Genomic DNA, 18805 nt, shown 5'->3' with positions numbered 1-18805 from the left:
TATATTTTAGTCACTTTATTTGAATCTATATACATTACATTTTGATTCTCCAAATAGTCAAGGCAGTTATTCTCAAATAGTTTAGTACACCAATTTTATAAAATAAAGCTGAACCAAGGTAGATTAGAAATACATACATTATGGTACATTAAGTGCTTTGAATAATGATTAGTCTGACCACCTGCTAGTGAGCGATTCATTTGGTTTTGGTCATTATCACAGAGGAGAGTCCACTCCACAGGTAACTCCCCTGTGCCCAGCAGAGCTACTTAACCAGCAAGAGTCTCTCATGTGCTTTTGGGGGACAGAATGCATCGCTGGGCCACTACAAGGCATTCTGCTGTCTACACGATGACTCAAAAGGAAGTCATCACTTCTGACTGGGACAAGATTTAGACATTTGTCACAAGGTCTCAGATCAAAACAACAGAAGAAAGAGCCAGTGTAGCTCTGAAGAAATGCAGTCTTCATGTTTGCAACTGGGATTTGCTTACACACATATATGCTAAACCTGTATTATAAAGAAATAAAAAAATTCTAATCAAAAGGCTCATGTAATAACTAGGTGGTTCCCGTAGGACATCCTTAGGTGTGCTGCAGGGACATGGACATAACACAGCCCCACAAGGAGCTCTCTCAAAGATCTCTTCTGCATGAACTATTGCTCTCCTTTTGAGAAAGTCAGCTTTGTAGCAAGTGAAATGCCAGGACAATTCTTATTCTGAAAAGGGAATGTTTGAGGACATCTGTTCAACTGCTGGGATCTGAACTAGAAATGCTTACAGCTTTATGTCACATGGCACCCAAAGATGTCCCAATTCCAGTTGATACTGCAGCTGCTGTGGTACCCATAACTAGCAGTTTGCTATTTACTCCAGTCTGGTCAGGACTAGTCTATCAGCCACATGCTGACCAAAGTTCACTGTTGATGCCAGCTCAAGATCACTCCTGCAAATCTCTCCAACTGCTCTACCTTCAGCCCAAGAAGGTCACAATTCACACGTCTGGTCTCTGCATTCACAGGCTGCAAAACAGCTGGCCAGTGAAAGGTTCTCTCACTTTACAGTGCTGAGAGCCTCATGCTGTCATGTACAGGGGAACATTAGCTACAGTCAGATGATCGTGTTGCTTTAGAGCCAGCTGCTTGGGACTCTGGAAGACAAGCTGTATAGAGTAGTCACACATCACTGGAGTAAGGGTTACTGGTGACAGGACAGGGCTAGCACATCACAACTCTACATTAGCCTAGTGCGCAGATGCCATTACACTGCCCATATTCATGTTCCACCAACCAATCCACATACTGACAAAGGTGGAAGATAACATAACCAGCTGCTGTTGGGTCACCTTAGCTGGTCAGGCAAGTCAAGTTTTTTCCCTGTAAACTTCAGGAGGGGAAGGAGGAAGAACACATGTAAACTTTAACTGAGACTGGAACAAATTCAGGCTGCATAGCATGCTCTTTCACATCGATGGACCAAGACAGAAGGTAGAAGCCACATAAGTGAGAGTAGCATTAAGCTGATAGCCTGGTTGGTTCCTGATTACACAAGGCCCCACATACAGCTAGCCATCCTGGGAGTACATTTCAGCACAGGAGGCAGGACATGTCCCAGAGGTGGTCAACTATGCCTGATGCACTGTGTTGGACCAAGAGGATTCTGGGCCAGAGGAAGCAAGAAGTACTGTGTCATCTTTCCACAGCACACATCACTGCAGCCTTCAACACAGCACCCCCAGAAACAATGATTACATTGTACAGAGAAAGTGAGAATACTTTCATTTCTGCTGCTTCAAGGTCAGCATCTTTGCTCATCCTCCAGTAGGGCTTTGCAATGGGGCGGGGAAGACTTCTTCCAACACAAATGACTGTTGCCTCCTGGCAGTTCCGACCTGAGCTGCACTGGTTGTTTTTGGAGCCAACAGTTCAATTCTCACTGCTGGCATTTTTCTTCCTCAGTGCTGCCCAGCTGTCACTCCTGAACAGAGCCACCACCATCTGCTGCAGAAGACAATACTGAACACAGGAGGAGTGAACAAAATGCACATTTCAATCCATAGTTACAGTGAAGATGGCATTACCAGGCAACTAGTCAGAATGAGCAAGTGGTCATAAAGAGCTATACTGTCCCAGACTCCCATGTTCATTTGAAGTCCTTCCATCAGAGACTAGAAGTCAAAAGGACAGTATTATTGCCTCTCAGACTCATAAAAACCCCTCTTATTTACTGGCCTATATTATAGTGAAGCTAAAAAGTAAACTCAGCACCTACAAAAACAGGTAAAAAAATAATAAAAATGGAAAGAAGTGCTTATTGTTATAACAGAGATTCACAGATCTCTGCACATCTTATCCATCATACAAGATACCTGTTAGTTCAGGTTTTTCTTTTTACAGAAAAATAGATGACTACATTCATCTCAGTGGTGCAAAAAAAAAAATAAATCTAATACTGCTGAAGAGACAGTTTTTCCATTGGGACTGCACAGTGTGATGAGAACTGGATGCTCGTTCTCATCAGCATGTCATGAACGCGAGAAAAACATTCTCCTGGCAAAGTCTGACCGTGAGGTAAATGCATTGTTTGAAAGTCCTGGGGAACTGAAATGGATTTGAAGTCATCTGCCAGGAATTATGGTTTCATTAAGGAGAAAGTTGTCACTCTAAAGCAGTATGCTTCATTTTGTCTAGCAACTTAGTGCCTTCTGCTAAGGAAAGGGTTAATCAGCTTCATAACTATAATTAATCAAGTCTTGTTAAATTAAAGGGTGTATTTTTTAGTTACCTGTTTCCAGGGATTTGGGCAACATTCAGATCAAAGTACTGTTTAGGATTGAAGGGATATGTTTTGGGTTTTGCAGTATGCTGATGACTGACAACCCATTTTTATGGGATTCAGCTAAAATGAAATTATGACAGATAAAAGCAGAGTTGTACTGCAGTAATATAACTTAAAAGATGTAGTGATATGGCATTATAGCTGTGGAGCTGCCTTTAAAAAAAAAACAAACCCACAAAACCCAAAACTGTTTACAGAACCCAGGAAAAATTGAAGCTACAGAGCATAAGCAGGACAAGTTATTCATGGATCCTAAACAGGTCAACTACAGACCACTGCAACAATAGCAGAAGTCAGGAATTAACTTCATTCTTCTCTCACCCACCCACACACACAGAGGGGGGCGTTATTTCACATTTGCAGATATTCACATCCACTACAGAAACATGAGCTGCTCATATTCAACACCACTTAGGTAGTGCAAGACTGAGATCATGTACTTCTACACCATCATGAACTGGATAGTATCCGTTTCAGTGCTCTTACATGGAGATAGCATCACCTTCCCTACTGACAGAGGGAATGTCTCTTATCAATGCTGTTCAATGGTACCATCAGCTTAGATCCTTAGTGAGGCTGGTTCGCTTATCAGCCTCCAAGAAAGGATTAAAGTGCAACAAGCAGATTTCACACTTCACAACGTGATGCACATGGTCAGTGTAGACATGGAACTGCAATCCCCTTGCTTACTGCTGGACAGACCGCAGGAAGAGAGTGGCCTGTAATGTCATTGTCCTCTTGTGCTTTCCCAATATGGGCTTTAGCTTAGCAATTCAGGCCCAGTCCTGTCCAATGGTCTGGCACCATCAGGAAATACTTGTCCATAGCTTCACAAAACCTGGTCCGGTACAGTTCTGGAGAGACCACAGTTGGCATCTTACCTAATGTATAAGATTCAAGAGCAGTTAGAAATGGGCTAAAGAGTATACTGCAGTACAGACAGATGTCACATGAGATTACAACACCAGACAGCATAATCATGAAGGCATACTGTACACGAAGGGTCTTGGAACCAACAAGCATTATCAGCTGCCTTTTTTTTTTTTTTTTTAATTTTTATTTTAAACATTTGGGATAGAAGACAGATCAAGGTCTGGACCCCTAACACTGAATTAAGATACCTGAAGTTGGAGGAACCATCTAGGCTTTTTATAATCAGCCCTGATCAGTTTGTTTCTTTTTCCCTTCTCCTGTTTACAGGTCTTTGAGGTTTTCCAGCAGAGATGCAAATTTCTCCCATGAAGAATTTCACTCTATGAACATACTCTTATCTTCTCCAGACACCTGAGCAGTGGTACATCAAGTGTGCCCCTTCCCTTCTCTTTCCAGCTTTCCTAGTAACATGTGGCCAACACTAGGCAATGCTGCACAAAAGGTAGAATACCTTTTGTATTCTACGTGTATTCTATGTGAGAATACTCACTTCCACAAAGGGAACTCCTCAGCTCTTCAAAATATGGGCAGTAGTCAATCATTTGATAAGGATTCCTCCACACTAACAGCTCAGAGTATATCTGATTTTCTGGACTCAGAAAACATCTTCTGAAACCAGGCAGCAAGGTTTTTTTACTAGTATCTCTGTATGGATGACTAAGTTTGTATGTGAGTAGTTGGTAACTAAGAAACAGAAAAGAACAGTCTGATAAGTAGATGACCTTTACCCCATTCCCAGGAATTACAGTTTTTAAAGGGTCACTCACGGAGGCAGATCAATGTATTAATTTTTCTGAAACTTCTTATTCCTTCCCTTGTTCTGGACAACTTAATCTAGTGTTGCAAATCTGCATGGTGGGGAAGTTGTGGCCTTATTAGCACAGTTATTGGAAGCTTCCAGGTAACGAGGAAACACGATCAAAAGTTTTGCTTTCATTCTGGACTTACCTTGTCCTCCCAAGATGCCGGTTGACTTTACCACCATTTCAAGCTTTTTGTCCCAGGTGAAAGTGCGAATATAGTCTGGTACAATAAAAAAAAAAATCCACACACAAACATGTCATATCTGCTATAACCCAAGTAACGCTGTTCTAAAATGTATATATTTCCCTTCAAAAAAGCAAGGAAGCAGTAGGCTTCCATAGCCAGAACTTCAGTGTTCCCCCTACCAGTTGCCTCACTTCCTAGAGTATTGATTATACTTGGGTAGGGTGAATACGGTATCTCAAAAGCCCAGCAAGATCACAATCAACTCTTCCTACTTCTACAAAAACAGACTGCCCAGGCATGTCTGTCTTTATCCATGTTAGAGTTTCAAGGGCTCATTTACAAGAGTCACTTAGCTGATCCTCATCCCAGAAACATATCAAGAAGCCCCACTTTCCCATAACAGCTCCCACTACTTTACTGCAACAGCTAGCAGCATCAAGACTTGTACATCTATCCATTTAAGCCAGTAGTATTCCTCATCATCGCAGCCACCTACAGGTTTGATAACAGAAAGCAAGCACTTTTCACTTCATGATATGGAGGACTGGAAACACCACCAGTGACCCTGACTGGAAGAGGGGGCTGCAAGGAGAAGACTTCAGAACTGTTTCCAAGCCCCTTTCAGAGAAAGTGTGCTCAGTCATTACAAGCACATGAACATTCTGGTCTGCAAAGCTGAAGCTGCAGTAAGTTAAGTTTTTCATTACTGGATATCATTATTTCCTAACATTTGACTACAACTGTAATTATACAATTTTGAATTTACTGTTTCTAGATTTACAAAAGGCCACCATAAGTATCCACATGTTTCACCTCAGCTATGCTTTACACAAAACTCATCGAGACCTGCCAATCTTATCCATTTATCTGAATACTCTTTGAAAAGAGTACTCCCTTAGAGTGCTTTGGAACTGATATCATCAGTTTATGCACTAACTACTGTCACTTCATGCCCCAAGGCCCAGAGCCCCACACAACACAGACCTAACTTGTTTCCGGTATCACATTAGGATCTAGAATAGGTAGAGATTCTGACCTCAGATTCAAACTCAGTCCAAGCTAATGGTTTTTAGTTCTGCCCCTGCCGCAAATTTAGCTTGAGTACTTTGTAAGTTCTCAGGGTATCATTTAGAGAACATTGTGATAGCCTGATACAGTAGGCATGTTCTCTCTTCTTGAAGATACTTGCGTTAAACAAGCTCCTTCAGATCATGAACAGCTATTCTCACTGTGAAGAAACTGTTAGCTTTAAATATCATAAAATACACTCTTTAATCAGGTAGGACTTTCCATGGACAGCAAAAAGCCACATGTACAGAAGGAGCAGAGTCTCATTCCATTTAACCAAATATTCAAGAGTCTACAAAACTAGAAAGTAATAACAACTTGCAGTTCTTTGTAGCTGGGACTTAAAATCTCAACTGGTTAGTGTTATTGGAATGGCTCTCAAGCTTTATCAGAAAAAGAGTAATCCAGACCTCCTGACTTGAGATGTCATCTGGAAGCATTTCTAAGCTAGGTTTCAAGAGCATCTCATTTCCAAGAATTACCTCCACATCCTGCAAAATGGCTTTATCTCCAAGTCTTTTGCGCAATACAAGTTTGCCTGTCTAAAGATGAGGTTCTACTTTCCAGTCACAAGTCAGAGGATGTGGCAAGGTAATTACTGGGTTGCCACTCATATTATCCAGGTCAGACTACATGATCGCAAGTGAACCCATGACGTTTAACTTCCCTCTTCCATCCCTACCAATACTGTTTCTCCTTAGATCCCCTCCACACAAGTTTAAATTTAAATGGCTATGTAAACGTTACTGAACTTAGCTTTAAAGACTAAACACATAAAAGCATACAAATAACTTCCCCTACTTTAACTGGAGTCAAAGTGTAGGTTAAACACCAACTTGAGTTCACTACCTGTGAGGCCTCCTGCATATATGCTTAGTAATGCAGATGCTAACGCAAGCCCATACAAGAGCTGGAGAGAAGACTTCCTGCCTCCATTTTGAATACCCATGAGAGGTGAGGGTGGTGTTCCATCAGGGAGAAGACGAGCTTTCCTGACACACATCTCTGTGGTGGTGGTACAGTTCTAAGATTACTATAAACACCTAAACCAGAAGAAAGCAGTTTCACCAGCTGAAAGCAAGAAAATACAAAAGACAACCTACCAATGATCCCAACGACCAGCTCATTGTTGGTGTCATCACGACCCACCAGCAGGGAATAGTCAATGATAAGGTGGCTGGAGAGGAACTGGGAATCACTGTGTATGGAAGCTCTCAGCACAGCCTTGCAATGGGAACGGATGTACAAAGGATTGTCCCGGACCATCTTCAGAAGGTTCTCATCCAGAAGGACTACATCACAGCTTTCCTTGCCTGTGTCTGTTTTAACATTTCTATTCCGGAGGGAGCCCTTCAGGTCAAAAACCTGCAAATGAAGAACAGCACTACTTTGTTCCATTGTTCTGCAATGTTGAAGACTTCAACATACCTAACTGCAGTGTTTGAGAAGGCAGCATGGCAGGGCAAGTCTTTTCTTCTCCACTGGAGGAAGACAGTTAATGAGAATTAAAGTTTCGTGAGCAGAGAGTAGCATGTAAGACTACATGAAAGCACTGCCACCTCAATTCGCGAATTTTAGGCAAGTTATTTCATTAATATTTAGCCTAATTTAAGGGAAAAAGGGTGTCCCTATTTTTATATTGTACGGGTAAACTCAGTTTGTCAGCCAGCTTCTACAGACTCAAATGCTGACTAAGGAAAGCCACTGAAGAGGGAGGCGGGTTTTGCATGAAGCACCATTTAACATCTGTTGGCAAGGCAAGAAACAGACCTTCATTAGGTTGGAAAGGATCTCTGGAGGTCTCCAGTCCAACGCCCTGCTTGAAGCAGGTCCTGTTAGAGAAGGTTGTTCGAGCCCTGTCCAGTCAAGGTTTGACTAACCTCAGGGATAGAGTCCACAGTCTCTTTGAGTCTCTGTTCCAGTGCCTGACCACCCTCATGATTTAAAAAAAACCAGACAAACGAAAAGAAAACCCAGAACAACATCCTTTACATCTATCTAGAATTCCCTCAGTTCACTTCCTCCCACAAACATCCCCTGTTTGAGGTCAGGCACTGGGAGGGAAGGTGGAAAGAATTGATACTATTAGTTTTAGAAGCAACATTTGTTTGAACTTCCTTTCAGCATCGACTCTGTATTTGAAGAGAATTCTCCCCCAGTCATTTTAAGGCCTTCATTCTACTGCCTCATAAAGGTTGCTTTTCCTTTACTAAGAGCAAGACTGAACTCAAAATCTTGTCCCACACATGAAGTGGTACAGAGAGAGAACAGCGGGTTCAAAACATTATTAGTTTCCCCTCAACTCCGTCAGTGAGGCTCTCCTAAACAGATTAGTCTGTAATCCCAGTTAGTTCTTCTAAAAGCTTTGCGAAAGGGTTTCACATTTTCCTAATTAGGTTGGCAATGCTTTCTCTCAGACACCAGTGATGCAGGGACAAATAAGACTTCTAAAAACTGAAGCCTGCACTACAGCTATCTGAACTAGCCGATATAGGCATCAAGTTACCAAGGATCACATAACAAGGAAACAAGCACGAACTGTCGTCTTTGAGCAGTGCCAGATATAGACAGCACATGCAAAGTTAAAAGTTACCTAGACGGCTACTGGTAACCCTGCTCTTGGTCCCAGTCAAAACTGCACTGCAAGGGAACAGAACACTTGGTTCTTACCTGAGCCATTTTCCTGCCGTAGAAAAGGTTTTCCATGACAAGCAGATCCAGCTTCTTTTCAGTGTTGTTTTGAGAGTTCTTGTATCCAATTCGATATACCCCAAGGATTTTGGCCAGTGCTGTGGGCTTCTGATGAAGAGAAGACATGGGATAAGATCTCTGTGTACAGGCAATCAGCAATCAAATACTAGAGGCACCACTGTTCTGTCTGACTGTGTGCTACAGCTTAGAAGCTCTAGCAAAAGTCCCACTTTTCATCTTAAAAACACATTATTAGTACAACTCATACCCTCCAACATGTTCTTCTACTTAAATGAAAGGGGTTAATGGAAACTGTTACTAGTCTGTAAAACATAGAACACTGCGTAAAATAAAAGGCACTTTTTTTTTTTAAATACCTTCTGCTGAACTGCATTAATGATGTAAGTGAAGTAGTGTGGAGCAAAGTCGAGGAAGGACTGGACTTCCAGACGAGGCATCTGCTTCAAGATGAATCTATCATCTGTTTTAACATCAGACAGAGGCAACAGGGTTACACAGAGTAAGTGATGTATTTTTTTGCAAGTTCTTTAGGATTGTCGCACAGCTGACATAGTTTGAAAAATTGAACAACTACAATTCTCTTAAATCCTTAGCTACAGAAGCTCATTTCTAGAAACTTTTTTACTTCATATATTCCGAATTTCAGAATCTCAGCCTTTCTGGATTTCAGCCTTCTAGCAAATCAGGGAGAAGAGAGTGCCTTAGTTAGATTTACCTCAGCTATATGGGTTCCTTATACAGACAACAGAAACAGCCTACAGACCCTTCCATTCAAGACTTGTTTTAAGTAGGGGCCTAGAATCAGCAACAGTTAAAAAAAACCTCCTATAAATCAACTATAGCACGTGGGATAATAAGAAACAGCGTCTTTAATAACCAGTTTTCCTTGAATTATACTCAAGTTTTTGTTTTCTGAAGCCTCCCTAAGAGAGGCTTCTGCTCAACTGGCCTCCCTAGCTGCTACTACGGAAAAACAGAACTACATTTTGTTCTCCTGCACATATAAAGAGACAAATAATCTGATACTGAAGACCCCAGAACAATCCACTTAACTTTCCATTCTGAGTGGCCACTTCAGTCAGCAACCCTCTGGCTAGAGGTGATCAGGGATTAAACAACACACTAACCACCACCATCCCCAAATAATACTATCTAATTACGAAGTAGGAAGAAGCTGCATTTACCCTCAGTCACATAGAACGCAGCCCCAGATTTGCCACCTCGTGCCTGCCAGGGCATAGAGTGAGAGAGGGATCGGATGAAGTCCTCTTCACTGCTCCCCAGTATCACTTCACGCATCTTGTGAAACTCGCCAGCATAATAAATCCGGCAGTAGAACTTGGCATTCGCATCTGAAAACTCTGCAAAAAAAGGTCTTCCTCAATAACAGCATGCAATACTCACTGACGACCTGACACGACACTTAAGAGATTTTACTGATGTCTAGAAGAATATTATTGTACTAAACATCCCTCTCTCACACCTATTGTACTTTGGAAGTTTAAACTTCCAAAGTTTAAATCCTAAACAAAGGATTTAAATGGAAAACTCACAGGAAAGTCAACCCCCTTTAGGTTAGCTCACAGCATATGCCATGGGAAAGTGTCCCGACGAAAGATCAATTAAAACCAAAAAAGTTTTATGCTGTATTTTTGCAACAGAGAGATTGATTACAGTAAGTAAAAATTGCACTGCTCTGTTCTTGATTTGGTTTTCCTTCCTGCCCAATACAAAGAAAAAATAATTAACTTCAAGATTTCCATTACATTTGCATGAAGAAAGGAGTTTGTCAGCTAAGACTTAAAGTTATTATTTACAACTACTCACGGAGTTCCACATGGGGATTTACCAGCTGTTTCTTCTGTCCATCGCCTCCATCTACGTCATCTGAAGGCATAAAGGGATGATTCAGTCAGGGTTGTTCATTATTATTACTGAGAAAGCCATGTAAGATACTACTTGTAAACTCACATTACAAGAAAAATATTTTCTTTTTTTCCAAGAATACAGATGGAACTAAACACAGAGAATTAGAGATACAGCTATAATTGTATGATATAATATGTATGCTAGAAGAGCACTGCTGTTCATGGGACACAAGTACAAGCTTTCTCTTTGTTTTCTCTTCATTCATTTTCCACGAGCTGAAACAATGAAAGTTAAACAGGAAGCGAGGAAGAGAGACTGGGCTGCTTAACTAAAGTCAACTCAATCCAAAGGCATTCAAGCCCAGACTACTCCATGTCCCTATAGTTACCGGGGTTTGAAAGATCCTATTTCCCTTCTCATAAAGCAAAGCAATGTCTTTAGGAGAAACCTACATTTAATGCTCAAATCATTCCTTTTCAATGCATGTTGAGTAATCTTGGACTGTTGAAAAAGTATGAGCAGGAGTGCAATTCTGGGCCTTACAAATATGGATGAGGTTTGGGAGAAGTAACAGTCCAAGACAGAAGATGGACTGTTATAGTTTAACCTGTCAGGCAGCTAAACACCACACAGCCATTCGCTCACTCCACTCACTCCCCACCCTCCCCAGTGGGATGGGGGAGAGAATTGGGGGGGGAAGTAAAATTTGTGGGTTGAGATAAAGACAGTTCAATAGGACAGAAAAGGAAGGGAAAATAATAATAATAATAATAATAATAATAATAATAATAATAAAGAATATACAAAATAAGTGATGCACAGTGCAATTGCTCACCACCCGCTGACCGATGCCCAGCCAGTTCCCAAGCAGCGGTCACCCCTCCCGCAGCCAACTCCTCCCAGTTTATATACTGAGCATCATGTCATATGGTATGGGCCACTTGGGTCAGTTGTCCTGGCTGTGCCCCCTCCCAACTTTTCGCTGGCAGGGCATGAGAAGCTGAAAAGTCCTTGACTAGTGTAAGCACTACCTAGCAACAGCCATAACATGGGTGTGTTATCAACATTATTCTCCTACTAAATCCAAAACACAGCCCTATACCAGCTACTAGGAAGAAAATTAACTCTATCCCAGCTGAAACCAGGACATGGACTCAACAGTCTTGTACCTTGAGGCTCTGCTCCTTGGTTTTCTGCTCCCTCTTTGCCCATCTGTCCAACCTGGTAGTAGGCACTGTCAGCACCACGTAAGGTCTCTTTCTTCTGGGAAGACAGGTCCGGGCTCTTCCCTCCCGTGCCACGGAAGAAAGACAAAACACCAGATGGTTTCTTTGCTACAGTGAAAAGGAATAAAGAAGTTGGCCTTGGCATTTCCACATGCAGTTTAATAAAAGCATGACTCATACGAGCATTCTCCATTCATTGTTCTAACTGGAGGAATGATGTCATTCAACTGTAACTCATTTGCTCTTCTTCAGGCAACCAAGGTCCATCAGGTTAGCTGATTTAGTGTTCTGAGTAGCATTCTGGAATGCCAAGTCATTTGAAAACACAGACCAAGCGTGAGCATCTTTAACATAGTAAGAACGTCACTCCTCCATTTAAAAATATTTTAATTGCCATCTTTTTAAAGAAGGCAGTGCCAAAAGAGGTCAGAACACATTACGGGCATCATACTCCACTGAACAGGCTAGACTCAAGAACAACCCAAGGTCCACTACGTCATAACATATTATATTAGGGAATGATAGTCTGATCTCATACGAATCAGAGAAAGCCATCATGGGCACAGACTTAAAAAAAAAAAAACAAACACACCCACCCACGTTCTACTTCGAGTCAACTCTCAGACTAGTCACAATTTCAACTCGGAATGCATTTTCTTTGTTCTAATTTAACTTTCATAAGAGCTAGAACCCAGGTTAAGTGGACTCAAGTCTGAGCTGAGATTAGCATCACTGACATGGTTTTGGCAAAATGGTCTTACGCTGTTCTGGTTCTGCATTGCGATTTGAAGGACCCATGTTAGCCTCAGGCAGGCGGACAGGGCTACTGCTCTTTGGTTTGCTGTCTGACACACTGAAAGGAGAAAGAAAAAAAAGAAGTCATAAGCCCAACAAATAAATACTGCCACCCGAGACACTATTGCTTTACTCCTGTACATTTATTTCTCCTCCATGCCTAACACTAAGTACTGCTAAGGGAAGAGGATACAGTTTAAAGTTGTAATGGTGTGGGACTCTCCAAAGCTGTCGTCCTCCACCTCCCTGAGAAAAACCTCTCAGGGCTCCATAACAACAGTTCCATCCATCACTACAGGAAAGGCAAGCAGGCCCAGTAATCCCTATCATGCACACAGCCAAAGGATCAGGTGATGGAGCCAGCACAATCCCTGACATGAAATGGAAACTCAGATACTGCAAAAGTATGTGTTGGTTACATGGAATGTGTCAGATTCCATCAGAAAGCAGAGATCCTAACAGAGACATATTTTGAGGGTCCTTCCCCATCCTAGTTTTGGCTTATTCACTACAATCACTGTGCCTTTGCTCTATATACTGTAGTTCCTGCACGTAAACCTGTTCGGCTGTAGTCCTTCTTCAGAACTGTTCTTCAGAGATGCTTTGGACAAGTCATCCAGGGCATTTCTGTACTCCTTGCAACTGAAGGGGAAATGAAAATTAAAAAAAAGAAAAAAAAAAAAAAAAAAAAGAAGAGAGTCAGCTGTTCTCTGGGAGTCTGTAACACCAACCCAAAGATTCAGTTCAGAGACAACCACAGGAAATAAAAACCCACAGTAGAAAAACCTCTCAATTTTTTCTTACAATTAGAAGTCAGTTCCCTTAGAACAGAAGCTCATCTAGATCATACTGCAGGAAAAAATCCCCTCTTGTTTCTCCCTCTCCCACAATTTAAGATGCACTTCTTTAGAAGTCTGCTGCCTTGTGACACGCAAACCCCAAGATTTACTGAAGCAGCTGGTTTAGAATGCTGAGTAGCAGCAAGAGCCGCTATGATCGAAGGTAGGCAAGGGACAGACTACAGTATGAATACCTAACTGTTGTTCTCTAGCTCAGCTGCACCTCCTCCAGGCTGGAGAGCTGAGCAACATTTAGTTGCGCTTCTTTCTCTAACAATATGACATTACAGGGAACACTACACAACTAATTCATTTTTGTGGACTAAAGTTCAGCAAGAAAAGCCCAAAATCCAGTTGCAAGTTGGAAAACCTACTTTCCATATCTCAGTAGTAAAAAGAGAGAACTTCAGCTCTGGCAGAAACTCTCAACACAGCTGAGTGAAGAAATTCCTTCATGCTTGTTCTCTACCTTTAGGATTTAAATATTCCTTATACAGGAAAGCTGCAGAAGTACATGTCAGATGAACAGCAAAATCACACCAGTACCTGAGAGCAAAAGCTATGATGGAGCTTGGTTCTTTCTCGCAGACTGCGATAGGTACACGTTCATGCTCATACATTAGGTAGTGCTTATCCGGGTCACTAAATGAAAATGACATAGGGACGCTATTAGTAGATTGTAAAAGTTTGTGGAAAGAAAAGGTTAAGTTTTGGTCGAAACCCAGATCTCATCACTGCACTCCCAGACACAAGCTGCAAGTCTCAGCATGGAACCAAAGCTCCCTAGATAAGCTTCTCCCAATAGACACATTCATAGCTATGTGGTTAAATCTAAATGGTAATGTGTTAGGGCAACCAGCACTTCAAGCAAGCTGCTTAGAAGACCAGCTCCAAGTTAGAGTAGAGTCTATTTCTGTTTAGCAGCCACTGTTTCTAATGGCACCAAAACCTGCCTGAGTTTGTTTTGACTGTCCTGCAGCATAGCCTGCAGAGTGAAGTTAGGGGACAAACCTGGACTCTTCTCTGAACAGGCAGTTAGAAATTTCCCCAAAGTCTCCTGGGTTTCTGTAAGATTTTCTTTTACTTATCTGTAGGGTCCAGTCATTTAACTTTTACCTCATTAGCCCATGGCCTCCACTGCTACCCTGGGGGCAGGATTCAGAAGTTAAACTCAGGCTGCCAAATGTTAGGCTCATGTCAAACAAGAAACACTACAAAGCATGCAGACCAAGTAGCTGAAAAACTTTCCAGCCTGCCCATTTTCACATGAGAGGGGGACCTGAGGGCACATGCAGTAGCTATTGAACCTGACCTACACCCAGACAATGCCAATTTGAGTCCAACCCTTGGAAGAGGTCTGGAAGCAAAAACAAGAGGCAGGCATGTAGCTTTAGTAAGTCTTTGCTGAAGAAGGACATTTCTGCTCCCTCCCTGCAGCAATGAAGTTAGAAGGCACTTTTTTCCCCCCTTTCCCCCACCCCTTCCCCTCCCACAAGAAGGAGGGATGCCTGCTAGGAGGAGAAACTGATAATGTATACGCACAAGGGTGGATCATTAATAAGAAAAGCGGGTAACCTACAAACACCTAGAAGGGACACAGAAAACTTCTTGCCTTGAGGAAGTTCTATAGCGTATTCAGAGGCAAACCCAAGTGATGACAAATTATATACTAAGCAAAGGAAGCATGCATAGCTCTGTCTGCAATTTGACCAGGCTGCTAATTTTGTACATCATATATATTATGCAGTACTTACAAAGGAAATGGAATGGGGTTATAGTTGTTTCCAGGCAAAAAGTTAGCCAAAATAGCTTTCATAGTAGACTTCTCCTTCACTTGGCTGTCTGTAGATCCCAGTGAGTGTCCATCAAACACATCTGGAACAGAGATAAGTTAAGTCTGCATCACAATATCAAACTTCAAGCTGTAAATTCAGAAGGAAAGTTGCAGACCACAGAGTTACCAGATTTGCTGTTTCCTAAATGGATCTCATACGCTTGCCACAGAGAAGCAAGAGAAAGAATACAAGACCACAACTGAACTATACCTTCTGAGCTGCTTGTTGTATCCTGTTCAGACAGTGTGTTGGCACCAGTTATATGCTCCGATACAACCTCTGGAGGCGTAGGCAGCTGAAGATGGGTGGAGCCTGTGGAGGTCTGACTTGATAAAGTAGTCAGGAAACGATCCTCTGAGAGTACAAGAACAGTTAAGGACAGAAGAAAGCATTTTACGTGGCTGTCAGAAGTGATATTGCTTGCTCCTAGGCCAAACTACCACCAGTGTCTACTTTGAAGAAGTTCTTATTTAGAAAGCAGGTAAGGCCACCCAGAGCAAAGGAATGGGCAAGCTGATCAGTGTAGTACATAACCTCCAGAAGATGCATACACTTATACCCACTACCTTCAGTTCCCACAAACTCTCAATATGCCTCACAGGTAAGAGGCCTCAGCACCCATAACCAATTCACAGAAAAGGCGAGAGGCATTTCCCAAATTCCATGTACTTATTCAGTTATTTAGAAAGCCTCTGAAAGTTTTTAAACCCAAGTTCAAAGAAAAACCTTTGCTGGCCAATTTAGTATCGTTAGTAATTCAGCTTCATATTAGAAGCAGTCTTTGTTTTTTATAACAGTAAACTAGAAATTGGCTTATTCACATCTGACACAATGGGGATTCACTGTTTCTCTAAATTATCACATTTGACAAAGGCTCCCATGTTATGTCAGGGAAAGAGTTACAGCAAGCTTCTTTTGCTAGCTTAAGAAAAATAAATAAATAAACAAACAACAGACCTTTCTCTCCATTTTGCAGTGCTGGAGAAGCATTGCGCGGAGAGGCATCCATGCTACTGATCTAGGCAGAATAATAAAATACCAATGTTGACACCAAGCTCTTTATAGCTCTTCATATCTCTTCCTCTGTGGAACACTTGCAAAAGCAGATGTACCACAACAGAGCACTCCCACCCACTGCACTGTCACTGTATCTGCCACCACACGAAAAAGACAAGGCAACAGCAACCCAGCTTCACAAGATGCTTATGACCGCTATCATCTCTGTATCCTGCTTTAAAGACTACACTCTTCCTCTATATAAACCTACTTGCTGCTAGATCAAGGTTAAGTGCATTTGAGGCTCTAACAAATATGTGTTAAGTGGAAAGGACAGCTACGCATGCAGCAGAGCAAATCCATGGTCTCATGGGGTTTCTTAGTGCACCTTGCTAATGTTAGAACTATTGGGAGTTCAGCCTCTCTGTATGATGCTTATATTGTACTGCCTTGCAGTCTGGACATTTTCTCAGAGTACCAGCTCCCCAAAGGGTGGTTGTTCAGCATGCTGGCAACTGTACCCTTCGACAGAACTCTTGAGGCAGCAGTCCAAAATCATTTATACATCCCCTCAGCCAGTTCCACAGGACACACCACAGAACAGAGATGAACCTGCAAATTCATTATCAGTCCTTCCTGTGTTCTTTGCTCTGCCTCTCCTGATAATTTTTGCCTTTTCTTTTTCACAAGGGATAAACCTGATGGGCAACAACCTAGGGTCTAACGAGGTGACCTCCTTCCTATCTAGGCATACGCCTGACAATGAGTGCGGCTCTCCGCTATCAGTATTCAGATTAACACTACACAAACACCACAGAAAATCATCAAATCCTATTCATATTTAGTTGACTTCTGTGTAATGTGGCTCTTGGTTCATATCTTTAGGAAAAGATACATATACTAACATGCAATTCAAGCTTTTACAGCTGAAAACTACATGATGCAGTAAAACAAGTTTACTAAGTGAACTGAAGCCAGTCTTAAGACTATTGTGTTGCCCCAGGAAAAAAAAAAAAATGTTTAAGTAGCTTCTAGCCTGCTACTCGTACCTTGCTTTCTTCACCTTGCCTCAGTCTCCCAGGACTGGGTGGTACTGATGGACGTTTTCTCCCTTTCTCTTGTTGGAAAAGATCCTGCAATCTTAAAAAAAAACCAAAACAAAAAAAACCACCAAAAAAAACAATGAAAAATTAATCAAAAGATAGGTTACAGGTATTAGCTGTGAAAGGCACAAGTTACGAAGTTTCTCCATATTAGAATACAGCCAAGCATGCCTTCACAAGTCTTTACTGCAAACTCAGATGGTTGCTAACACGTGCCAAAGCTATGTTTCAAATGGCCAAAACCAGAACATTTTCTTCACCTCTGAGATAATTTCACTCAATTAATTGCTTTCTCATGCTCCCCTCTTCCCCTCTCTTCCACCTTTATTCAAATGACACTTCCTCCTCTCAGATGCAAGTTATGCTCTACAACACAATACTTTTATTATCTGGCCTCAAATGATTTTCTGTTCCAATCAACCAGCTCTGTAGTTTTAGCCAGTAGAGGACATTCAGCACAAGCTGTCATAACATACTCTACACAGCAACTGCACTACAGGGAGAGAAAGTACAAAAGCACCTCTTCCCTTCTGTAACCAACACAGTATCAGTGCCACTCATGATTCCAACATGTGTCCTCTTACCTATTATTCCAGGCTTGTAGCATCTCACAGAGTCCTTGCTTTTTAGCTATCACAGACTCAAAAACAGATTGCAGCTGTTGAGGTGTGTCTAATGATGACGAAAGCAGCCTTGCTTGGATTTTCTCAGTCCAGTTTCGAAACTCCACCTCTTCCATCTGCCAAAAGAAAAACTGTCGGTGTTCTGTGACCAGACATGACACTAGATCCGAGTGGCTTCTCCACACACTTTGCAGCTTAAGGTCTGCTGATGCAGAAATAGTCCATTACCTCCTTTTGGGCAAAGAGGTCTTCCATCTTCTCTTCTCTCGTTTTGCTGAAAGTATCCGTTTTCAGAGAAGCAAGGCGATCATCAACAGCAAGATACACTTGTGACACCCTGTCAACAGGGATGCAAAGAGTTAAGCTGCAACTTCTTGGAACATCTTCAACATTCTTTAATAAAAGTCTGAATGCATGCAAGGTTAGCATTTAAGAATACAAAAGACAACATATGACAGTCTTCTGCACAGTAGACTGTCCCACTGAATTTACAGGGGAAGTGGGGAAAAAATTCATTAGTATAGCAGAAACCTAGAAGTTACACACACTGACATTCCTCTTCACAACTTATTCTTAGCAGTGGAAGTTGTCAGAGCGCAACACAAAGGTCACAAACGTATTACTAGCAGAGGGGAACTGTATCATCTGTGTCTAGGAAGAATCTGGGACTGCAAGCTACACCTCCACCAGAAGGGCTCAGAGACAGTCAGAGTGAGTAACTATTTCAGCTCTAAACAAAGCTCCACATGTTCTGAAGTGACGTGGTCACAGAGACATCAGCCATACAGGAATGCTGCCACCAGGCAGAACAGCAGTCAGGCTGGATTTAATAGTTTTCATCATGCCTGTCTCCCAGTTTTTTGTTCCTACATTTAGAAGGTGTCTAAGGCTTATGGTAGTTTACCTTAGACTACAAGAAGGTACCAGACTGTCTGCTGTTATCATATTCAATAGCTAACAAAGGCAATGTCTTTTA

The 18805-nt window shown here is 41.9% G+C and overlaps 1 protein-coding gene across 4 annotated transcripts in view; it reads right to left on the bottom strand.

Moving 5' to 3' along the window:
• PIKFYVE (phosphoinositide kinase, FYVE-type zinc finger containing) overlaps positions 1 to 18805 on the bottom strand; it is a 69868-nt gene continuing 51063 nt past the window's right edge. For all 4 annotated transcript variants that reach the window (XM_076342467.1, XM_076342469.1, XM_076342468.1 and 1 more), the window contains 17 exons: positions 18058 to 18166; positions 17791 to 17945; positions 17153 to 17243; positions 16065 to 16125; positions 15318 to 15461; positions 15027 to 15147; positions 13819 to 13914; positions 12992 to 13075; positions 12400 to 12491; positions 11582 to 11746; positions 10371 to 10430; positions 9728 to 9904; positions 8900 to 9003; positions 8502 to 8630; positions 6935 to 7196; positions 4722 to 4796; positions 1 to 3721 (listed from right to left, as the gene is read on the bottom strand). In XM_076342467.1, coding sequence (XP_076198582.1) covers positions 3606 to 3721; positions 4722 to 4796; positions 6935 to 7196; positions 8502 to 8630; positions 8900 to 9003; positions 9728 to 9904; positions 10371 to 10430; positions 11582 to 11746; positions 12400 to 12491; positions 12992 to 13075; positions 13819 to 13914; positions 15027 to 15147; positions 15318 to 15461; positions 16065 to 16125; positions 17153 to 17243; positions 17791 to 17945; positions 18058 to 18166 — 2041 coding nt within the window. In that variant the 3' untranslated portion in view covers positions 1 to 3605. The remainder of the gene's footprint in view (positions 3722 to 4721; positions 4797 to 6934; positions 7197 to 8501; positions 8631 to 8899; positions 9004 to 9727; positions 9905 to 10370; positions 10431 to 11581; positions 11747 to 12399; positions 12492 to 12991; positions 13076 to 13818; positions 13915 to 15026; positions 15148 to 15317; positions 15462 to 16064; positions 16126 to 17152; positions 17244 to 17790; positions 17946 to 18057; positions 18167 to 18805) is intronic.

This window comes from Aptenodytes patagonicus, chromosome 6, assembly GCF_965638725.1.
Source record: "Aptenodytes patagonicus chromosome 6, bAptPat1.pri.cur, whole genome shotgun sequence".
NCBI lineage: Eukaryota > Metazoa > Chordata > Aves > Sphenisciformes > Spheniscidae > Aptenodytes > Aptenodytes patagonicus.
The sequence above is the reverse complement of the archived record's forward strand: the minus strand, read 5'-3'. Positions and strand labels throughout refer to the sequence as shown.